The sequence below is a fragment of the Oncorhynchus kisutch genome, linkage group LG19 (assembly GCF_002021735.2).
Source record: "Oncorhynchus kisutch isolate 150728-3 linkage group LG19, Okis_V2, whole genome shotgun sequence".
Taxonomy (NCBI): Eukaryota; Metazoa; Chordata; class Actinopteri; order Salmoniformes; family Salmonidae; genus Oncorhynchus; species Oncorhynchus kisutch.
This window is the reverse complement of record NC_034192.2, coordinates 15,932,991-15,951,083: the sequence shown is the minus strand read 5'-3', so window position 1 is coordinate 15,951,083 and position 18,093 is coordinate 15,932,991. Positions and strand designations below refer to the sequence as shown.

Genomic DNA, 18,093 nt, shown 5'->3' with positions numbered 1-18,093 from the left:
TTATTATGTGGATTATAATTCATTGATGTTTATAGGGGTTGATATATTCTTCATTACTGGAAATGACCAACTTTAGAAGTACTTTTAAAACTCAAATACACTACAAGTTTGCATTTCCTGCTGTGCAGGACAATTCTCAGCAACAAAAGAGTGATCGAATGAAGATCCTACAGATCCTGAAGATCCTACAGTCATTATTCTGTGGTTTCCCTAGCCTTAAACAGTACACCAGATTCCTGATATTAAAAATACTCATTCACATTTGGATATTGTATTTTTTATATCAAAATGTAAATGTTTATTATTTATATCATGAATTTGTCCCTACTATTTATAGGGCTATAGTTTCCTCCTTATTTAGCGCTGTAGACTATATTAGGCTTACTGGAGTTTTATTATCATGGACATCATATGTCTGCAATTGAGGGACCTCGACATTAATTACAGTAGCCTAAATAATTACACAAATCACACTTTTGTTTTGAAACAATAATTTAAGTTAGGGAAAAAAACAGTAATTGCGCCAAAAACAAAACCTGGGTCGCCTATAGTTCATTTCCGCTGATGATGACGAGGCAGGCTGTACGTGACGCAACGTTCGCTTGAACTTTGCTCCTCCTCATTCAATGACAGCCAAATGTGAGGGCTGTGTAGTGTGTATCCACACATTGAAACCTGACCTCGCTCTTAATCCATGTTCAGTCCATGTAGCCTTTTCAAGCGTATAGTCCTTTTCTCAATGTTGCCTAGCCTATCGGTGGTTCAGCCTATAGGTAAGCCTATTGGTGGTATATGGCATAGTTTCTCAGCAAATAATCTCGATTCATTCGCAGAAATAGGCCCTATATGTTGTATTGGCTATGCAAACACTTGGCACGCCCATTCGTCCTGAATGGAGTTGAATGTTGGTCAAATATAATGCATCCAATTATGACGGACCGACGTGACAAGAATCAATCACGGGTGAAGTAATTTATTATTATCAATCATCACTATTGGACGACCTCAGGAAGCAGATGGAGGCAGTGCTAAAGAAGCATTCAGGTCAACTTGAAAAAGATGCCATGGATATATTTGACAATTTCACTGACCCTTCTGCTGGCGTTGCAACAACATTCCGATTTTGTCTGTGGTTGAAATGGGACCCCAGATGTGCAGGGAAAGTTTTTGTTCATGACATAGGTGGATGGTGCTCTTCTAAAATCACATCCCTTATTTTCAGAGACACCAAAGGCATTGCAGATTGTTCTGTACACGGATGAAATAGAGATCTGTAATCCACTAGGATCCTTTACATCAAAAAAACAAGTTGTTAATGGTGTACTACACCCTAGGAAATATACGTCCAAAATAGAGGTCTAAACTGGCTGCTATCAGGCTACCTGCCATGGCTAGATCAGCAGACCTCCGTCAATCTCGTGGAGATGTAATATTGAATAGAATCAGGGAAGACATGGATGCATTGTACAGTGGGGTTAAAATGCTAACTATTAACGGAGAGAAAACGATATATGGTGCCATGGTTTCTCTCTGTGGAGACACCCTGGTACAACATGAACTAGCAGGGTTCAAAGAGGGTGTGGGCTTTGCCTACAGTAAGTGCAGATACTGTGAGTGTTCTTTTGAGGACATGCAGTCACACTTCAATGAGGATGCATATACTAAAAGGACATTGGAGAAGCATGTCAGACAGACAGTGTGATGCAATAGAAAAGGCGCAGACGGACTTGCTTCGCAACAGCCTGAGAACAAAATATGGGATCAATAGAAGGAGCAAGTTAGTTGAATTCCCAGTCTTTGATGTCATACAACAAACTCCGCAAGACATTATGCATGTAATTCTGGAGGGCATAGCCCCATTGGAAATCAAATGTGTTTTGAATCATCTTGTTGTGTCAGGACAGATTGATCTGGACTCAGTGAATTCTGCTATTCTTGGTTTCCCTTATTCCCCTCTGGATGTTAGAGATCGGCCATCCCCAATTTCTGTTTCGTACATTAACGTCAAGTGATGGTAAACTGAAACAGTCGTCTGGGCAAATGCTTGTCCTGCTAACGATATTGCCATTTGTTTTGGAGAGTTTGGAAGTCAATGCATATATACAACTGATAATTGAGCTAATAGAGATGGTACAGATAATATTTGCACCTGTTCTTTCCATTGCGACTGTGTCTAGGTTGAAGTTACTAATTGAAAATCATTTGAAGCATTGGAAGGAGCTTTTTCCAGACCACAATGTTACACCTAAACCACATTATATGATACATTTGCCATCGCAGATAAAATCATTGGGTCCAATGGTTAGACATATGTGTTTGCGGTTTGAGTCCAAACATTGTTTCTTTAAACAATGGGCTTCCAAGCTCAATTAAAAAAATATTTGCAAGTCTTTGATCAATCAGAACCAAATATATGAAAGCTGCCAAAATGTTGACAGTTCAATGCACCCAATTCTTTCAAATGAAAGGGAGATGGGACCTGTATCAGAGGTTAAAGATCTACAATATTTACGTGGAAAATTTAGGGACTTCCTAGGTTTCAATGAAGCAAACCATGCTGTATCAGTCAAATGGCTTGTAATAAATTCTAATAAATACATAACTCAGAAGTCCATGATCTTTGCCAAAGTACTGAATGGTAATATGCCAGAATTTGGACTGGTCAAAAACATATTTCTTGTTGATTCTAGGCTTTATTGTTTTGAATATCAACCATTTCAAACTATACGCTTTGATAGAAACGTCATGGCTTATCAAGTTGAGGTCCCACACCTTGCACAGGCCACTGAGTTAGTGGATGCTGAAAAGCTGGTTGATTTGACCTCTTATTACACAATTAGCAACAAGAGCCAAACTTATGTACAAGTCAAATACCATCTTGGGGATGTAATAGAATTGTACAACAGTTCAAATGACTCATAGTGTGTTCCCCAGATATGAAAAGTGTACTGTCTTTGTTCTGTACTGTATTTTGTCTACCTGATTGCTGTGCCCTGTGTAAGATTGACAATAAAACAGTGAATTTCATTTGGTCATTCTCTGTTCATATTATGTGAAGAGATGGAAAGGATAAGATGCTTGGAATATAAGACATTCTGACTTTGACAAAGCAGTTTTGTACTTGTCAGTGTTGATCAAACAGCTTTATAATTCTGGTAATTCTAGTTTCGAGCATTAAGTTACTCAGAACCAGTAATACAATCCCAGTATCAAGTTATATCATCTTATCAAGATAATTAAGGACAAAAAAGCTTGAAACAGGTTAAATGCTCCAACATAAAAACTGGCTGATCAGAATAAATATCTTGTCAGACAAAAAACAAGCATATATTGCCTTGATTTAAGATATTTAATCTTACTTAGATTTTAATTTTTGCAGTGTATGGATGTATATATATTTTTTACTTTAGCCAAACGCATAACACATACTCTTTTCCTATCCCTCAATCCCCTCATGCACTTTAGCAAACTGCATCAATTCAACAATAACCACATCTGACGGTCATATTTTCAGAGAAAAGACATCCCTTGGCGCGGTTGTCAACATTTCCTAGAACGTAATGAACTATTCATTTCAGCACCACTAAACAGTGGACAGCGCTGCGAACGCGACTCATTCGCTGTCATCTCGCCCCTAACAATCCGGGGCGTACAGAGGGAAATATAAAAGGCACCGAATTACACGTCATGCATCAAAGAAAGACAGCTTAGTCTAGAAAACATATCGTTTCTTTCTGCGTCACTTGGATTTTGACAGAATGAGAATGCTGGCATTTTTCCTTGTTTGTGCAATAACTCGCCAGTATGGAACATGGGGAACTCCAACGCATGGATTTGGGTGGACGGATATCCCAGGTAATTTCTTGATTTGATATATTCTAATTACTTTTGGATTTCTCATAGGTTCATTTTCTTCTCATAATGTCCTGAGCCAAACGTTGTAATATCCAAAAGTAATAAGCTAAGAAAATTCGATTTTATAATTTGATGCTCTCTCTTTTTTTCTCAGGACAAACACCTGCTAAGGTGCAAGTGGGGCACTCTGTGGTGATGAGAAGCGAGATTGTCAGTCCGAATTTACCTGGCGATGCGAACCTGTGTTACCTTTTGAAAGAGGGTGATGAAGACCAGCAACAAATGATCTGCAAACATCGTTTAACTCGGACCAGCAAATTCAACGTCAACCCGTTTGGGCTCCGATTTGGAAAGCGCGATACATTTGACCCATCTAAGGACAACGTCATAAGATCCAGGACAAGCAAACTGTTGCCTATTCTACTCTACCTCCGAGAACTAGAAGTTCCTGTCTAAATTGACACGCATTTTCTCTTCCCAAGAAGGAACCAATATTTAAACAACGGAGACTGTCAATTTCTTAATGTTGTAGCAGTTATAGCAGCAACGTTATAGCGCGTCACTCATGAGGTAAAGGATGTGTGTGTCATATTGTCTACTTGTAAGTTGGGTTTGGGAAATACTTAAATAAAAGTTTTGTACATGTATTGTGTGATGTAATTATTACACTTTGTAACAACCGATCAGAAAAAAATACACTAAATGGCCAAAAGTGCACCACATTGGCAAAAGTATGTGGACACCTGGTCATTGAACATCTCATTCCAAAATCATGGGCATTAATATGGAGTTGGTCCATCCTTTGCTGCCATAACAGCCTCCACTCTTCTGGGATGGCTTTCCACTAGATGGTGAATCATTGCTGTGGGGAATTTCTTCCATTCAGTCACAAGAGCATTAGTGAGGTCAGGCACTGATGTTGGGTGATTAGGCCTTGCTCACAGTCGGCTTTACAATTCATCCCAAAGGTGTTTGATGGGGTTGAGGTCAGGGCTCTGTGCAGGCCATTCAAGTTCTTCCACACCGATCTTAACAAACCATTTATGTATGTGTAGCCGATGTGAAATGGCTAGTTAGTTAGCGTGGTGCACGCTAGTGGTGTTTCAATCGGTGACGTCACTTGCTCTGAGACCTTGAAGTAGTGGTTCCCCTTGCTCTGCAAGGGCCGCGTCTTTTGTGGAGCGATGGGTAACGATGCTTCGAGGGTGACTGTTGACGTGTGCAGAGCGTCCCTGGTTCGCGCCCAGGTCGGGGCGAGGGGACGGACTTAAAGTCTATACTGTTACATATGGACCTCGCTTTGTGCACTGAGGCATTGTCATGCTGAAAGAGAAATGAGCCTTCCCAAAACTGTTGCCAAAAAGTTGGAAGCACAGAATTGTCTGGAATGCTGTGGGGTTAAGATGTCCCTTCACTGGAACTAATGGGCCAAGCCCAAACCATGAAGAACAGACCCAGACCACTATTTATCCTCCACCAAACTTTAGTTGGCACTATGCATTGGGGCAGGTAGCGTTCTCCTGGCATCCGCCAAACCCAGAATCGTCCGTCGGACTACCAGATGGTGAAGCATGATTCCTCACTCCATAGAACGCATTTCCCCTGCTCCAGTGTCCAATGGCGGCAAGATTTACACCACTCCAGCAGACACTTGGTATTGCTCATGGGGATTAGGCTTGTGTGTGGCTGCTCGGCCACGGGAACCCATTTCATGAAGCTCCCGACGAACAGTTCTTACGCGGACATTGCCTCCAGAGACGGTTTGAATCTCGGTAGGGAGTTTCGCTTACCACCTCACGGCGGAGCCATTGTTACCACTAGGCAAAAAGGGAAAGGTGGAATTCTATGATGGTGCCACACGTTGAAAGTCATTGAGCGCTTCAGTCGGGCCATTCTCCCAATGTTTGTCTATGGAGATTGCATGGCTATGTGCTCGATTTTATACACCTTTCAGCAACGTGATGATTCAAAACAATTACACTAAAGTATGTGGACACCCATAAAAATGAATTGCTAAATTTGAAGGTGTGTCCTGATACTTTTGGCCATGTAGTGTAATTGTCTTGAGCCAGCAGCATACCACCCTGCATACCACTGCTGGCTTGCTTCTGAAGCTAATCAGGGTTGGTCCTGGTCAGTCCCTGGATGGGAGATGAGATGCTGCTGGAAGTGGTGTTGGAGGGCCAGTAGGAGGCACTCTTTCCTCTGGTCTAAAAAAAAAAAATATCCCAATTCCCCACTGCCCTGTGTAGGGTGCAGTCTTTTGGATGGGACGTTAAACAGGTGTCCTGACTCTCAGAGGTCATTAAAGATCCCATGGCACTTATTGTAGGGGTGTTAACCCCGGTGTCCTGGCTAAATTCCCAACCTGGCCCTCAAACCATCACCTAATAATCCCCAGTTTACAATTGGTTCATTCATCCCCCTCCTCTCCCCTGTAACTATTCCCCAGGTCGTTGCTGTAAATGAGAACGTGTTCTCAGTCAACTTACCTGGTAAAATAACAGATTAAAAAAATAAAAAAGCTGTCAGTACCACTAAACAGTTGACAGGGCCTTCATTTGTTGGTTGGGGAAGAAAAGCAATGTAAAAGGCATGTAGAAGTGTTGGCTATTTAACAGAATGTTTCTTTGCTGAAAATGTCAATTGTCCAAATTATTTTGATGGTTTATGTGAATAAAAGCATGGCCAGGGATCTGGATTTCCTTCTCCACTTAACTCTTCTTGAAAAATGTCAGATTGTGTAGTAGCAATATCTAACCACAGGGAGGCATTGTGTAGCCCTGTTTTTACAGAGAAACATTTACGTCTTTAGACACAAAAGGCATCGTAAGGTTAAAATATTTATTAAGTTTTAATTGGTTGTTGTCGTCATTCATTACACAATCAACATGGGTGTCACAGTAAGTCAAAATAAAGTAGACAGTTTCGATTGATTCCACCTTTGCCCTCTCTCCCTCTGACATTGATTGCCAGAAAGAAAGACTGAACATCTCGCCTCACACAATAACCAACACCACTGCTCCCCTCAGGAGGACTGAGTTACAGGGTCTGTGTTTCTGCGCTCACTACAGGAAGTGAACAGAACAGTGCTTCAAGACAGTGCAAACGGAGGATAAAGCCAACATTTTTTTTGATCGTAGTACAATAGCTTCAACACATGAATCCAATGAGGGTGCATACAGTCATACTGGTTCACACAGTACCTAGCATGGAAACACAGCAACCTAATCCTACAAAAGGAAAGGGGGGGGGGGGGGGGGTGAAAGGAAGAGTATACCAGTAGATTAAGATGAAAGGGAGATGGATCCAGTAGATCGGAGGACGGTTGGAACTAGGTCTGTGTTTGACTGCATCGGGAACGGAAAAGGGAGGGTAGATGCGTGTGTCTAGATGTCCTTGAGGTCCTTCTGGATGCCCCAGAGTGTGTCTGCGCTTTTCTTCAGCTGTCCCACCTCAGCGTCGGTCAGGGTCATATTGATCACGCTGCCCACTCCGTTGCTGTTCAGCACACATGGCAGGGACAGGAACACCTCCTCGCCAATACCATACATGTCCTGGGGAAACAAAACACAACCGTCAGTTATAATCACATAGAAATGGGTGTTTTTATTCTCGTGTGTGTGTTTACATTTCCGCATGTGGATAATGTGTGACTGTGTGTGTTATCCCGTCACCTTGACCATGGTGGAGACAGGGTGGATCCTGCTCATGTTCTTGATGATGCTCTCAGTGAGATCAGCCACACTCAGGCCGATGGCCCAGTTAGTGTACCCCTTCAGCTTGATCACCTCATAGGCACTGGAGGAGCACACAAAACAGTCACCGTCAGTCAACATCTGACTGTTGCCATCTTGAACAGGTCTCTCTCGCAATGAGAGGAACCTGTATGAGAGGTAAAGCGGCCTTTACTGGTTCTAACAGCAGACCTATCAGCTATTTGCCAGCTCTTAGCAAACTGTTAGGGGGAAAAAAGGGTGTTGGCCATTTCTCTGCAAACAAAGTAACATACTTTCAGCATGCTTATAGTGAAGGGCACTCAACATGTACTACACTGACACAAATGACTGACATTTTCAGTGCAGCCTTTGATATTATTGACCATAACATGTTGAATTAAAAAAAAACGTGTTTTATGGCTTTTTAACCTCTGCCATATTGTGGAGTCTGAGCTTTCTTTAATGGAAGCTTCTCTAATGTCAAACATCTAAAGTGTGGTGTACAGCAGGGCAGCTCCCTAGGGCCTCTACTATTTTTTACCAGAGCCACATATTTAGACTAGATGGAGCTGGGGGTAGGTTCAGGGTAGTTACCTGTCGACCACTGCCTTGTGGGTGGCCTTCCAGTCCTCCTTGTCTCCGTCAAGGCCAAACTCTGGGTTCAGCTTCTGCAAGTTGACTCCAGCCACATTGACACCGCTCCACACAGGGACTAGCACACACAGGGAGCGAATCAGATATTTACTCATTCATTTAAACAGATATATTAGAATTCCTATTTAGAACAAGCAGACTCAACTCATTCATAACACAATCTTTCTGACAAAGACAATTGGATGTGCAGAGTGATGTAAAAATCCATGCCAAAACAAGTACTTTCGTAGGATTCATTTAAAGCCTTTAAATCTACCAACAGCCTTGTGGCTTACTAGATGTGACCAGACGTTCACACACACACACAAGCTCAGATTCCCACTGAAGTACACACGCAACTGACGTCAACACTATCCCCACCACTGGTATCGCCGTGTTCTCCCAGCACCCATCCGTTGAAACTGGAGGCATGGATGCCCAGGCGCTCAGCCATCAGGAAACGGAAGCGGGCGGAGTCCAGGTTGGTGCCGCTGCCGATGACACGGTGTTTGGGCAATCCGCTCAACTTCCACGTCACATAGGTCAGCACGTCCACTAGGGGGTAGGGAAAAAGAAAATGGTGATAGGGTCACACACACACACACACACACTTATCTTTGACAATGTTAATGAATGACTGCCCATCCTTGTCACAGTGACCACCCTATCTTGTAATGTGGAGTGGTGTGATATTGTAGTAGTTGATAAGGGTAGAATGTTGGGACAACAAAATCTAGGGGAGAATGAGCCAATTTTGTGTTAAAAAAAAAAATGTCTGTGTGTACCCGATTGTTTGTGTGTGTACCTGGGTTGGACACCACAATAAGGGTGCAGTTGGGGGAGTGTTTGACAATCTGTGGGATGATGTGTTTAAAGATGTTGACGTTCCTCTGGACCAGGTTGAGCCTGCTCTCTCCCTCCTGCTGACGCACGCCAGCGGACACAACCACGATGCGGGAGTTAGCCGTTACGGCATAATCTGGACAGAGATCGGGAAAGAGCAATTGAATTACGTATCATTTTTCAATTTCACATTTAGCAGGGGTAAAAATAAAATAAAAATCTAAAAATGGTCATCAAAACCTTACCCTGATAAGGCCACTTGGTTCAAAACAGGCTGCATTACATGTTCAATTGCAAAACTACATAAATATTCTGCATTTTAGCTCTGAGCCACTCCAGTGGCATACACACAAGGGGATTCTCTTACCTTTGTCAGCGACTATCTTAGACGTCTTTAGGAAGAGGCTCCCGTGCTGCAGGTCCATCATCTCTCCCTTCAGCTTATCCTCCATCACGTCAACCAGAGCCAGCTCATCAGCCAAGTCCTACAGGAAAGAGGGCGAAGGTAGGGTGGAGAGGAGGCGAAAGGCCAGAAGGAGAGGAAGGATATGAATACCTGGTATTTAATTAGAAATGACATGGTAAAATCCACAATTACAACTAGCCTACATAATAACTGAGTAGTAACCATTTGTTGGCATCACAATAGTAGAGGTAAACTCAAGAGTAAGCTAGTACTAATAAAGCAATAGCAGTAAAGTAGCAGTAAGACGGTGATATAGTTAGACTTACCCTGAGGAGGACGCTGACGGCACAGGCCATACCCACCATGCCCACCCCCACCACGGTCACCTTGTTCCTGGGGGGCTCTGCGGGGCCGCTGGCCACGGGGGTGAGCAACTTCTGCATCACAGACGACATGATTCACAACGCTGGAGGGAGGGAGATTGAAGGTTAAACTCTGTCTAGTTATCAAGGTTTGTCTACTGAGGGGTAGTAATGAAAACCAAGATGAGAGTGTGAAATTTGCCTCTAATTGACATTCACCATTGAGCGCGCTCTTTAGTCCAGGCATAGGCTTATCTGTGTCTGGAAATCCAGCCAAAAGGAATCTATTTCTTAAGCCAATCAAACACTACTGCATTTCATTTATTTACGCACTCAAGACAGAGTCAAAACCAATATCCTAGTAACTGCCCCCCCCCCCCAAAAAGGGTCTGACAGTCACCCTAATCCTCCCTCCTACCCCATCTTTATGCCCCCCCCCGAGCCTAAATTCAAGCCACAAAACGCACTGCCCCCTCCATTTGCTGAGGAGCGCACACACACACACAAACTTGCGCGATAAGTGACGTCAGTGGGAGAGTTGCTCTGTTCGCAAATATCCAAGCTTGTCCATGTGATACGCAGTTACTATGGCTCGCAAACTCCTCAAACAGTATTTGTAACACCTCCTAAAGAACAGACGCAGACTAAGTAAGCACTTCACTGTTATTGTACACCCGTCCTACACCGGTTGTTAACAAATCATGTAACAAATAAAAATGTGAGGAGTTAGAATTGTTTGCCACCAGTAGCCCGAATTCTCCATCAGCAGCTAAACATTATACTGGAGTCCAGAGGCAGGACAGTCAGAAAGCTCAAGCAATGGTGTTCTTACAATTTCACCTGAATAGAAGTTCAGCTAACGACACCTGTTCTACTACAGTTTTACATGACAATGTGACTAGTTGGCCTAACTTAGCCCTATGATGAGCAGCATGACCCAGATGTGTGCATGTTATTGCAATTCTTAAATATGAAAACAGTGCACCCTCTTATAAGTGTTCATATTTTAATCTTATGACAACGAAGGATACAGTGCCTTCGGAAAGTATTCAGACCCCTTTACTTTTTCCACAATTTGTTACGTTATACAGACTCTCAGACCATGAGAAACAAGAGTCTCTGGTCTGATGAAACCAAGATTTAATTATTTGGCCTGAATGCCAATTGTCACATCTGGAAGATACCTGGGACCATCCCTACGGTGAAGCATGGTGGTGGCAGCACAGAGCGAGAGAGAGAGAAATCCTTCATGAAAACCTGCTCAGGACCTCAGACCGGGGCGAAGGTTCAACTTCCAAGAGGACAACAACCCTAAGCACACAGCCAAGACAACGCAGGCGTGGCTTCGGGTCTCAGAATGTCCTTGAGTGGCCCAGCCAGAGCCCGGACTTGAACCCGATCGAACCTGAAAATAGCTGTCAGCAATGCTCCCCATCCAACCTGAGAGCTGGAGAGAAGAATGGGAGAAACTCTCCAAATATAGGTGAGACAAGCTTGTAGCGTAATACCAAGAAGGCTCAATGCTGTAAATTGCTGCCAAAAGGTGCTTCAACAAAGTACTGAGTAAAGGGTCTGAATACTTATGTAAAATGTGATTTGTTTTTTAAACTTTTATAAAATTATCCCAAAAATGTGAATTACTCAAGAATCTAAAATATGTCTAAGATTCAATGTGTTATTTCATAGTTGTGATGTCTTCACTATTATTTTACAATGTAGAAAATAGTCCAACGAAAAACCCTGGAATGAGTAGGTGTCAAAACCTTTGACTGGTACTGTATATGGGTATTCCTCACAACAAGAACACCATGACTTTCGCTATTTTATATGAATATATAAAAAAAATACAAAATGTTGAACATAATATACTCTACAGGCATATCAAAGTTTCAGAGTGGGATTTCTGCTAGTTTTAAAGTTATGGCCCATTGTACACCGATACATTGACATAGTAGGCAATGTAACCAATCAGACCTCCTTTTGATTGCATCAGTGCACATCCTGAAAATCACCAGCAGAGGGCAACCATTTTAAATCAATTTTCACATTCACTGTTGGTAACGCTTACAAATTTGATCATAACTCTTAAAAAGTAGCAGAGATCCCACTCCTGAACTTTATATAGCGTGGGAAAAGGGGATCCGTACACACTTAAAAACGCAGGTGTAGACGCATTCAGAATTCCATGATCAGAATACTAAAGCTGCATGAACTGTCAAGTCTAGACAGAGAGGGGGAATTAAAGGCTTGCCCAGGAAGACTTTGCCTGGCACAATGTGTTCCCCTTGTCAGTCAAGCCTATAGAAATTGGCTAACAAAAATACTAGACAAACGGGTGGATAAATGGCCCTATGGCTGGGGTCAAAGAGGCTGCCTATTCACAGAAGACTGAAGGGGAAAATCTCAAGACACATCGTTGTCATGTATACTGAACAAAAACAGCATGCAAACAATTAGGCCCTAATTTATAGATTTCACATGACAGGAAATACAGATATGCATCTGCTGGTCACAGATACCTTAAAATCCAGCAGTGTTTGGCTTTCGCAAGGCATAAATGGGTCCCATGTTGTCCAAAAAGTTAAGACTTGACTCATCTATTCATAAAACGTACTTCCAAAAGTCTTAATGATCACCCAGGTGCTTTTTTCTTTAGCAAACTTGAGTCAACTTTTTGGACAAGATTGGTATGTAATGGGACCTCATACCAAAGGTCAAGCGTGGTGGTAGTGTGATGGTTTGGAGATGCTTTGCTGCCTCGGGACCTGGACAACTTGCCTTAATAGAAGGAACCATTTACTCTGTATCAGAGAATTCTACAGGAGAATGTCAGGCCATCCGTCTGTGAGCTGAAGCTGAAGAGCAGCTGGGTCTTGCAGCAAGACAATGATCCAAAACACACAAATCTACTTGAAAATTGCTAAAAAGCAAGACATTTGAAGTTTTGGAATGGTTTAGTCAATAGTCCAGACCTAATTGAGATGTTGTGGCAGGACTTTAAACAAGCAGTTCATGCTTGAAAACCCACAAATGTCACTGAGTTGAAGCAGTTATGCATGGAAGAGTGGGGGTAAAACTTCTCCAAAGTAACTAGACACTGAACAACACCTACAGGAAGAATTTGGTTGGAGTCATTGCAGCTAAAGGTGGCACAACCAGTTATTGAGTGTAAGGGGGCAATTACTTTTTCACACAGGCAAATTGTGTATTGCAGGCGAAAACCTGAGGAAAATACAACTAGGAAGTGCCTCTTATTTTGAAACCTCCTTGTTCCATTGCATGACTTCCCTCCATTTAAAGGGATATCAACCAGATTCCTTTCCCCATGGCTTCCACATGGTGTGAACAGTCTTTAGACATAGTTTCAGGCTTTTATTCTGAAAAATGAGCGTGAATGATCACATAACGTCAGTGGATGGCTGGGTGCAGCTTGGAGTAGAAATTCTCTCTCCTATTGAAAAAGCTACGGTCGGGTTGAAATATTATTGATTATTGTAAAAACAACCTGAGGATTGATTATAAAAAAATACATTTGACATGTTTCTACGAACTTTACGGATACTCTTTGGAATTTGTCTACCCGCACGTGACTGCTCGAGCCTGTGGATTACTGAACAAAACGCACCAACCAAATGGAGGTATTTTGGATATAAAAATAATCTTTATGGAACAAAGGGAACATTTGTGTAACTGGGAGTCTTGTGAGTGCAAACAGCCGAAGATCAAAGGGTAAGCAATTCATTTTATCTACTTTGCTGCTAGCTGTTTGTAATGTTGTCTGCTGAGAGAGATGTCCTTACATAAAACGCTTGGTTGGCTTTAGCTGTAAAGCTTTTTTGAAATCAGAAACGCCAGGTGGATTAACAACAAGCTTAGCTGTGTTTTGCTATATTGCAGTTGTGATTTCATGAAAATTAAATATTTTTAGTAATTTAAATTTGGCGCGCTGCAATTCAGCGGATGTTGACGAAAATGATCCCGCTAACGGGATGGGTGCGCCAAGAAGTTAACCGACTGTTTATAATGAGGGCCGTCCCACGTTTAACCTGGACACAAATAGTATGGCTTCAGCCATGACAGAAACTACACATCTGCACGCCGCCTGCAGGTGTGAACGTGTGTTTCACTGTCCAAGCCGAGGCTCGAACATGATCTGAATGTGTGATCTGAGGCTGTTTGGTCTCTTGCGCATCAACTTGGGAGAGTGGACAGTGCATTATAGACAAAGCACCGCATATATTGCCCCCCAAAAAATAAACACCCAACTTTTTTTGCGGGGTGTGGAGAAAAGGCATTATTCATCCTAATCTGACAAGTTGTTATTTTATTTTTAATATTACATGGACGATACAGCGGAGATAAGACAAGTACCGGAAACAATAGAACACTATTAAAACCCCAGGAAACCATGCCTGGTATTCATAGCAGACTTTGAAAAAGGCACGACTGGATTTATATAAAGTAACAGTCAAACGTTGACACAACTACTCATTCAAGGGTTTCTCTTTATTTGTACCATTTTCTACATTGTAGAATAATAGTGAAGACAAACTATGAAATAACATATGGAATCATGTAGTAACCAAAAATAATTCTACAACATAGAAGTCAAAATAAAGAAAAATCCTTGAATAAATAGGTGTCCAAACCCTTGAGTGGTATTGTAGATATAGGAACGATTGGAAATTCTGCAGACAATTACATTAATAGAACACACAATATTACAGTTCCTCCTTTAGGATTGCACATTCAGCAAATCACCAGCAGAGGGAGTTTCCTTTAAATACATTTCCCCCCCCATTCCCTGTGTTGGTGCTAATGACATCATAACTTAAAAAGTTGCTGAGAACACACTCTGGAAATGTGATATACTTGTAGAGTATATTGTTTAAAACAATGGGGTGGCAGTGTAGCCTAGTGGTTAGAGCATTGGACTAGTAACAGAAAGGTTGCAAGTTCAAATCCCCGAGCTGACAAGGTACAAATCTGTCGTTCTGCCCCTGAACAGGCAGTTAATCCACTGTTCCTAGGCCGTCATTGAAAATAAGAATTTGTTCTTAACTGACTTGCCTAGTTAAATAAAAAAAGGTAAATATTTTAATATGAACAAAAAAAAAAAAAGTTAAGTACTTCAGATATTCTATTTGTTATGTTGAATAAATTAATGTGAAAATGTTTTATTTCATAATTTAGACATCCATATTTTAGAGCACACTAAGGACTAGAAATAAAATAAGATCCCTGTGGCTAAGTTGGAAGAGCACGGTACGCACTTGCAATACCAGGTTTGTGAGTTTGATTCCCACAGAGGACCTGTAGCCACAAGTAATCACGGCAAGTCACACTTATCCAGAGCATCTGCTAAAATGTAAATGTATAATGTAACCAAAATGTCTGTATCATGCAGGGGTTCAACTTTCACACAAGGGACATGCCTGCCCCCCCCCTCCCCTCCACATTCTGAAAGTGCATTTTTGTCCCCACCCCCCAGTTATAATTGGAATGTGATACAAAACAAGGCCTCGGTCTGCTTAGGACCATGCCGACCCCTCCGAGCCATCAGATAGGCTGTTTGGACTGATCATCTGACTGGATAGATATTTTATATATAATAATTCCCCCCACTTCTAAAACCAAAGTTACACCCCTGGTATCATGTACTGTACGGATAATACGAGGCGTCTAAAAGGGGCTTACAATTCCCACTTTCATCATGACCTTTTCAAAAATGGCTTATGATACAAATGTTTAAAAAAATTAAAAAAAAGTGTATCAAACCTTCTTCCTCCCAATGTGAGTATTACCATAACGATCTGACATAAAAATATATTCAGGCCTTGCTGGCGTGGCCTCAACAAATTGAGGCCTATTAATAATACTAATCATACGCAAAATATTGAAGCCTCAAGATGTCGAGCATGCCATAACTGATATCCCAATAGGTCAATTATTATTTTCCTATTAAAAAAACGAATCCATGTCCTTGTATGCCCATGTTTAATACAATAGTCCTTCCATCGTCCTTGAATGTCGGATACTTTTTTTGCACTGCAAGATGGCAGATCATCTATAACCTCCACCTCGTTTGTCACATTCCATTAACTCTGCACAGTTCGAGATGAATATTCAAATAGTCAGTAAATCATTAGCCACATCTTCAAAATGACACATTCCGTAATACGAGAACTTTGTCATGTTCAAAACGGAGTCGCCCACGAAGCTCAACGAGGAAAATATGTCATGTTCCTGTACAGTGAGCGACAGCCACCTTCGCAAGAATCCATCGACTATGTTGTCGTTCTAGGGAGCTAGCCTACTACCTAGCAAAAATCACAGCATGCCATTAGGCTGTGTAGCCTAGGACTAGACAGCCTACAAACGCAGAAATATACATTTATATTCGGCCGTAAAGGCAATCTAAAAAGGACTTGCAATAGCCCACATCGACTATTCCAAAATGTCAATAAAACCCTAACCATGTATGCATATCAACAACATTTAGGCTGTTGCAAGCTACAGAATTTATCCATTAAAAAAAAGTGTGTCGGCCTACGAGCATTTTTCAGCGTACATGAGAATTCACTCAAAGTCAAAACAAACACCGGCAGTAGCTAAATACATACATTTTCCAGAGATTTAACGAGCAGTTATATCCCTTTTTGGTCCAAAGAGGCAGGCGAGTGAAGAAGCTGGTGAGAGGGCGTGACGACTTCACTTGTGGAGTGCGGGTTTTAAATGTGTTTTAGCAGGAGGAGAAAGAGGAGGATGCAACATAGGGCTTTACCACTGGCTGAGTTTGACACGGGGAGAATCTCAATGGGAAATCCTCGCGACCGCTCTCCTCGCCTCCTTCTCAAAACCCATTGGAGGAGAAAGTCAGACGGGCGGGATCTCTGGCTTTGTCATCCAATGGTTTTTAAGGAAGCGAGGACGAGGAGAGAGGACGCCAGTAGGATGCAATTGAGGTTGTGAAATATGTTGTCAGGCGGTTGGACCAGATTTGGGCTGGATGGGTTACAGCTATTGTCAGATGTGATTTTTCGTAGCAGGTAGAGAATTTACACCGTAGATTATGAGAATTAATTTAGCAGGTTAGGATAATTATTTAAATCTAGGAAAGTGTAAGTTAAAATGCTACAAATTATATACTTGACGTTAATTTGACTAAAACGGCATGGGGATACATTTGCGCACACACAGAGAAGAAGACATTTTAAGTGCTGCTATGTTGTGATAGCAACGGCTACCTATAAATATATTAATTCAAATAGTCTCCCCAGGAATCAATCTCTGGTTGTTACAAAACGTTATGTGCATGTACTGTATCATCTAGTCTATGCTTTGTTGTACTGTGTAGGTATATGATAGGCCTATTACACAGCCTAAGTGTATTCAATGCATTTTAATAGGAAAATGAAAACTGTAGCACCTGCAGAGAGGGAGGGAAAGGGGAAGAGAGAGAGATATCATGTTCAAGTTTGCACGTTTTAAAGACTATGGTGATTGACAACATGTGATTCTAATATAGGTAGACCTAATTTATAGTAAGCTCACAAGCTGCAATGGTTTTAGCTACAGATTGTAACACCAGATAATATGATTAATGGTCCGTTTGATTTGACAAAATGCACCATTATATAGTTCAACAATGTGTATGCCGCAATCTTGTCTATTTCAAGTCTTCTCTCATCGATTGAGAGGTGGGTCCATCCCAAAGTGCCACATGTCGTTTTGACGGACACCTGTCTCAATCAATGAGAGAGGGCTTGAATTAGACAAGATGGCGGCGTACACATTGTCTAAACATTGATACTGATAGCTTTTTTTGTGTGATCAACACTGTTTATTGATTTGTTACACAAACATAACCAGATCAAATAACAAACATCACCCAATAAATGATTTCCTTGTTGAGCCCATTTTCTTGAAATCCTCTCTTGACATCATGAGTAGACTACACATAATTCCATGAAGAAGAATGTGGTAACCCCTGGACCTCTCCATGATGATACGGGGGTCGTTCCACCAATTTGTTGCCCTTTGAGAAGTGTAACTTGGTCAATAAAAACATTTGATTTCACCTCATTTTCATAAATAGCACATGGCTCAACTTGATTAAACAAAAACACAGGACTGACACAAAAAAAGACTAAGCCGCCAAATAAATGAACATGGTTGACTGTAACAGGGTTGACGATTTCATCTTAAAAACAGCCATTCATCTCCTTGTGACAGGGTGAATGGAAGCTTGTTGTGTGCAATAGGGAGTGTCAAT

General features: G+C 41.7%; 1 protein-coding gene across 1 annotated transcript; it reads right to left on the bottom strand.

Annotated features, from left to right (window-relative positions):
- Window positions 1-6,685: 6,685 nt before the first annotated feature.
- On the bottom strand, window positions 6,686-16,788 carry LOC109864373 (L-lactate dehydrogenase B chain). Its single transcript, XM_020452115.2, has 8 exons — window positions 16,442-16,788; window positions 9,783-9,922; window positions 9,418-9,535; window positions 9,013-9,186; window positions 8,589-8,762; window positions 8,169-8,286; window positions 7,533-7,656; window positions 6,686-7,412 (listed from the first exon to the last, which is right to left on the bottom strand). Exons 2-8 carry the CDS (start codon window positions 9,909-9,911, stop codon window positions 7,245-7,247), a joined length of 1,005 nt encoding a protein of 334 aa, XP_020307704.1. The 5' UTR covers window positions 9,912-9,922; window positions 16,442-16,788; the 3' UTR covers window positions 6,686-7,244.
- Window positions 16,789-18,093: the final 1,305 nt, after the last annotated feature.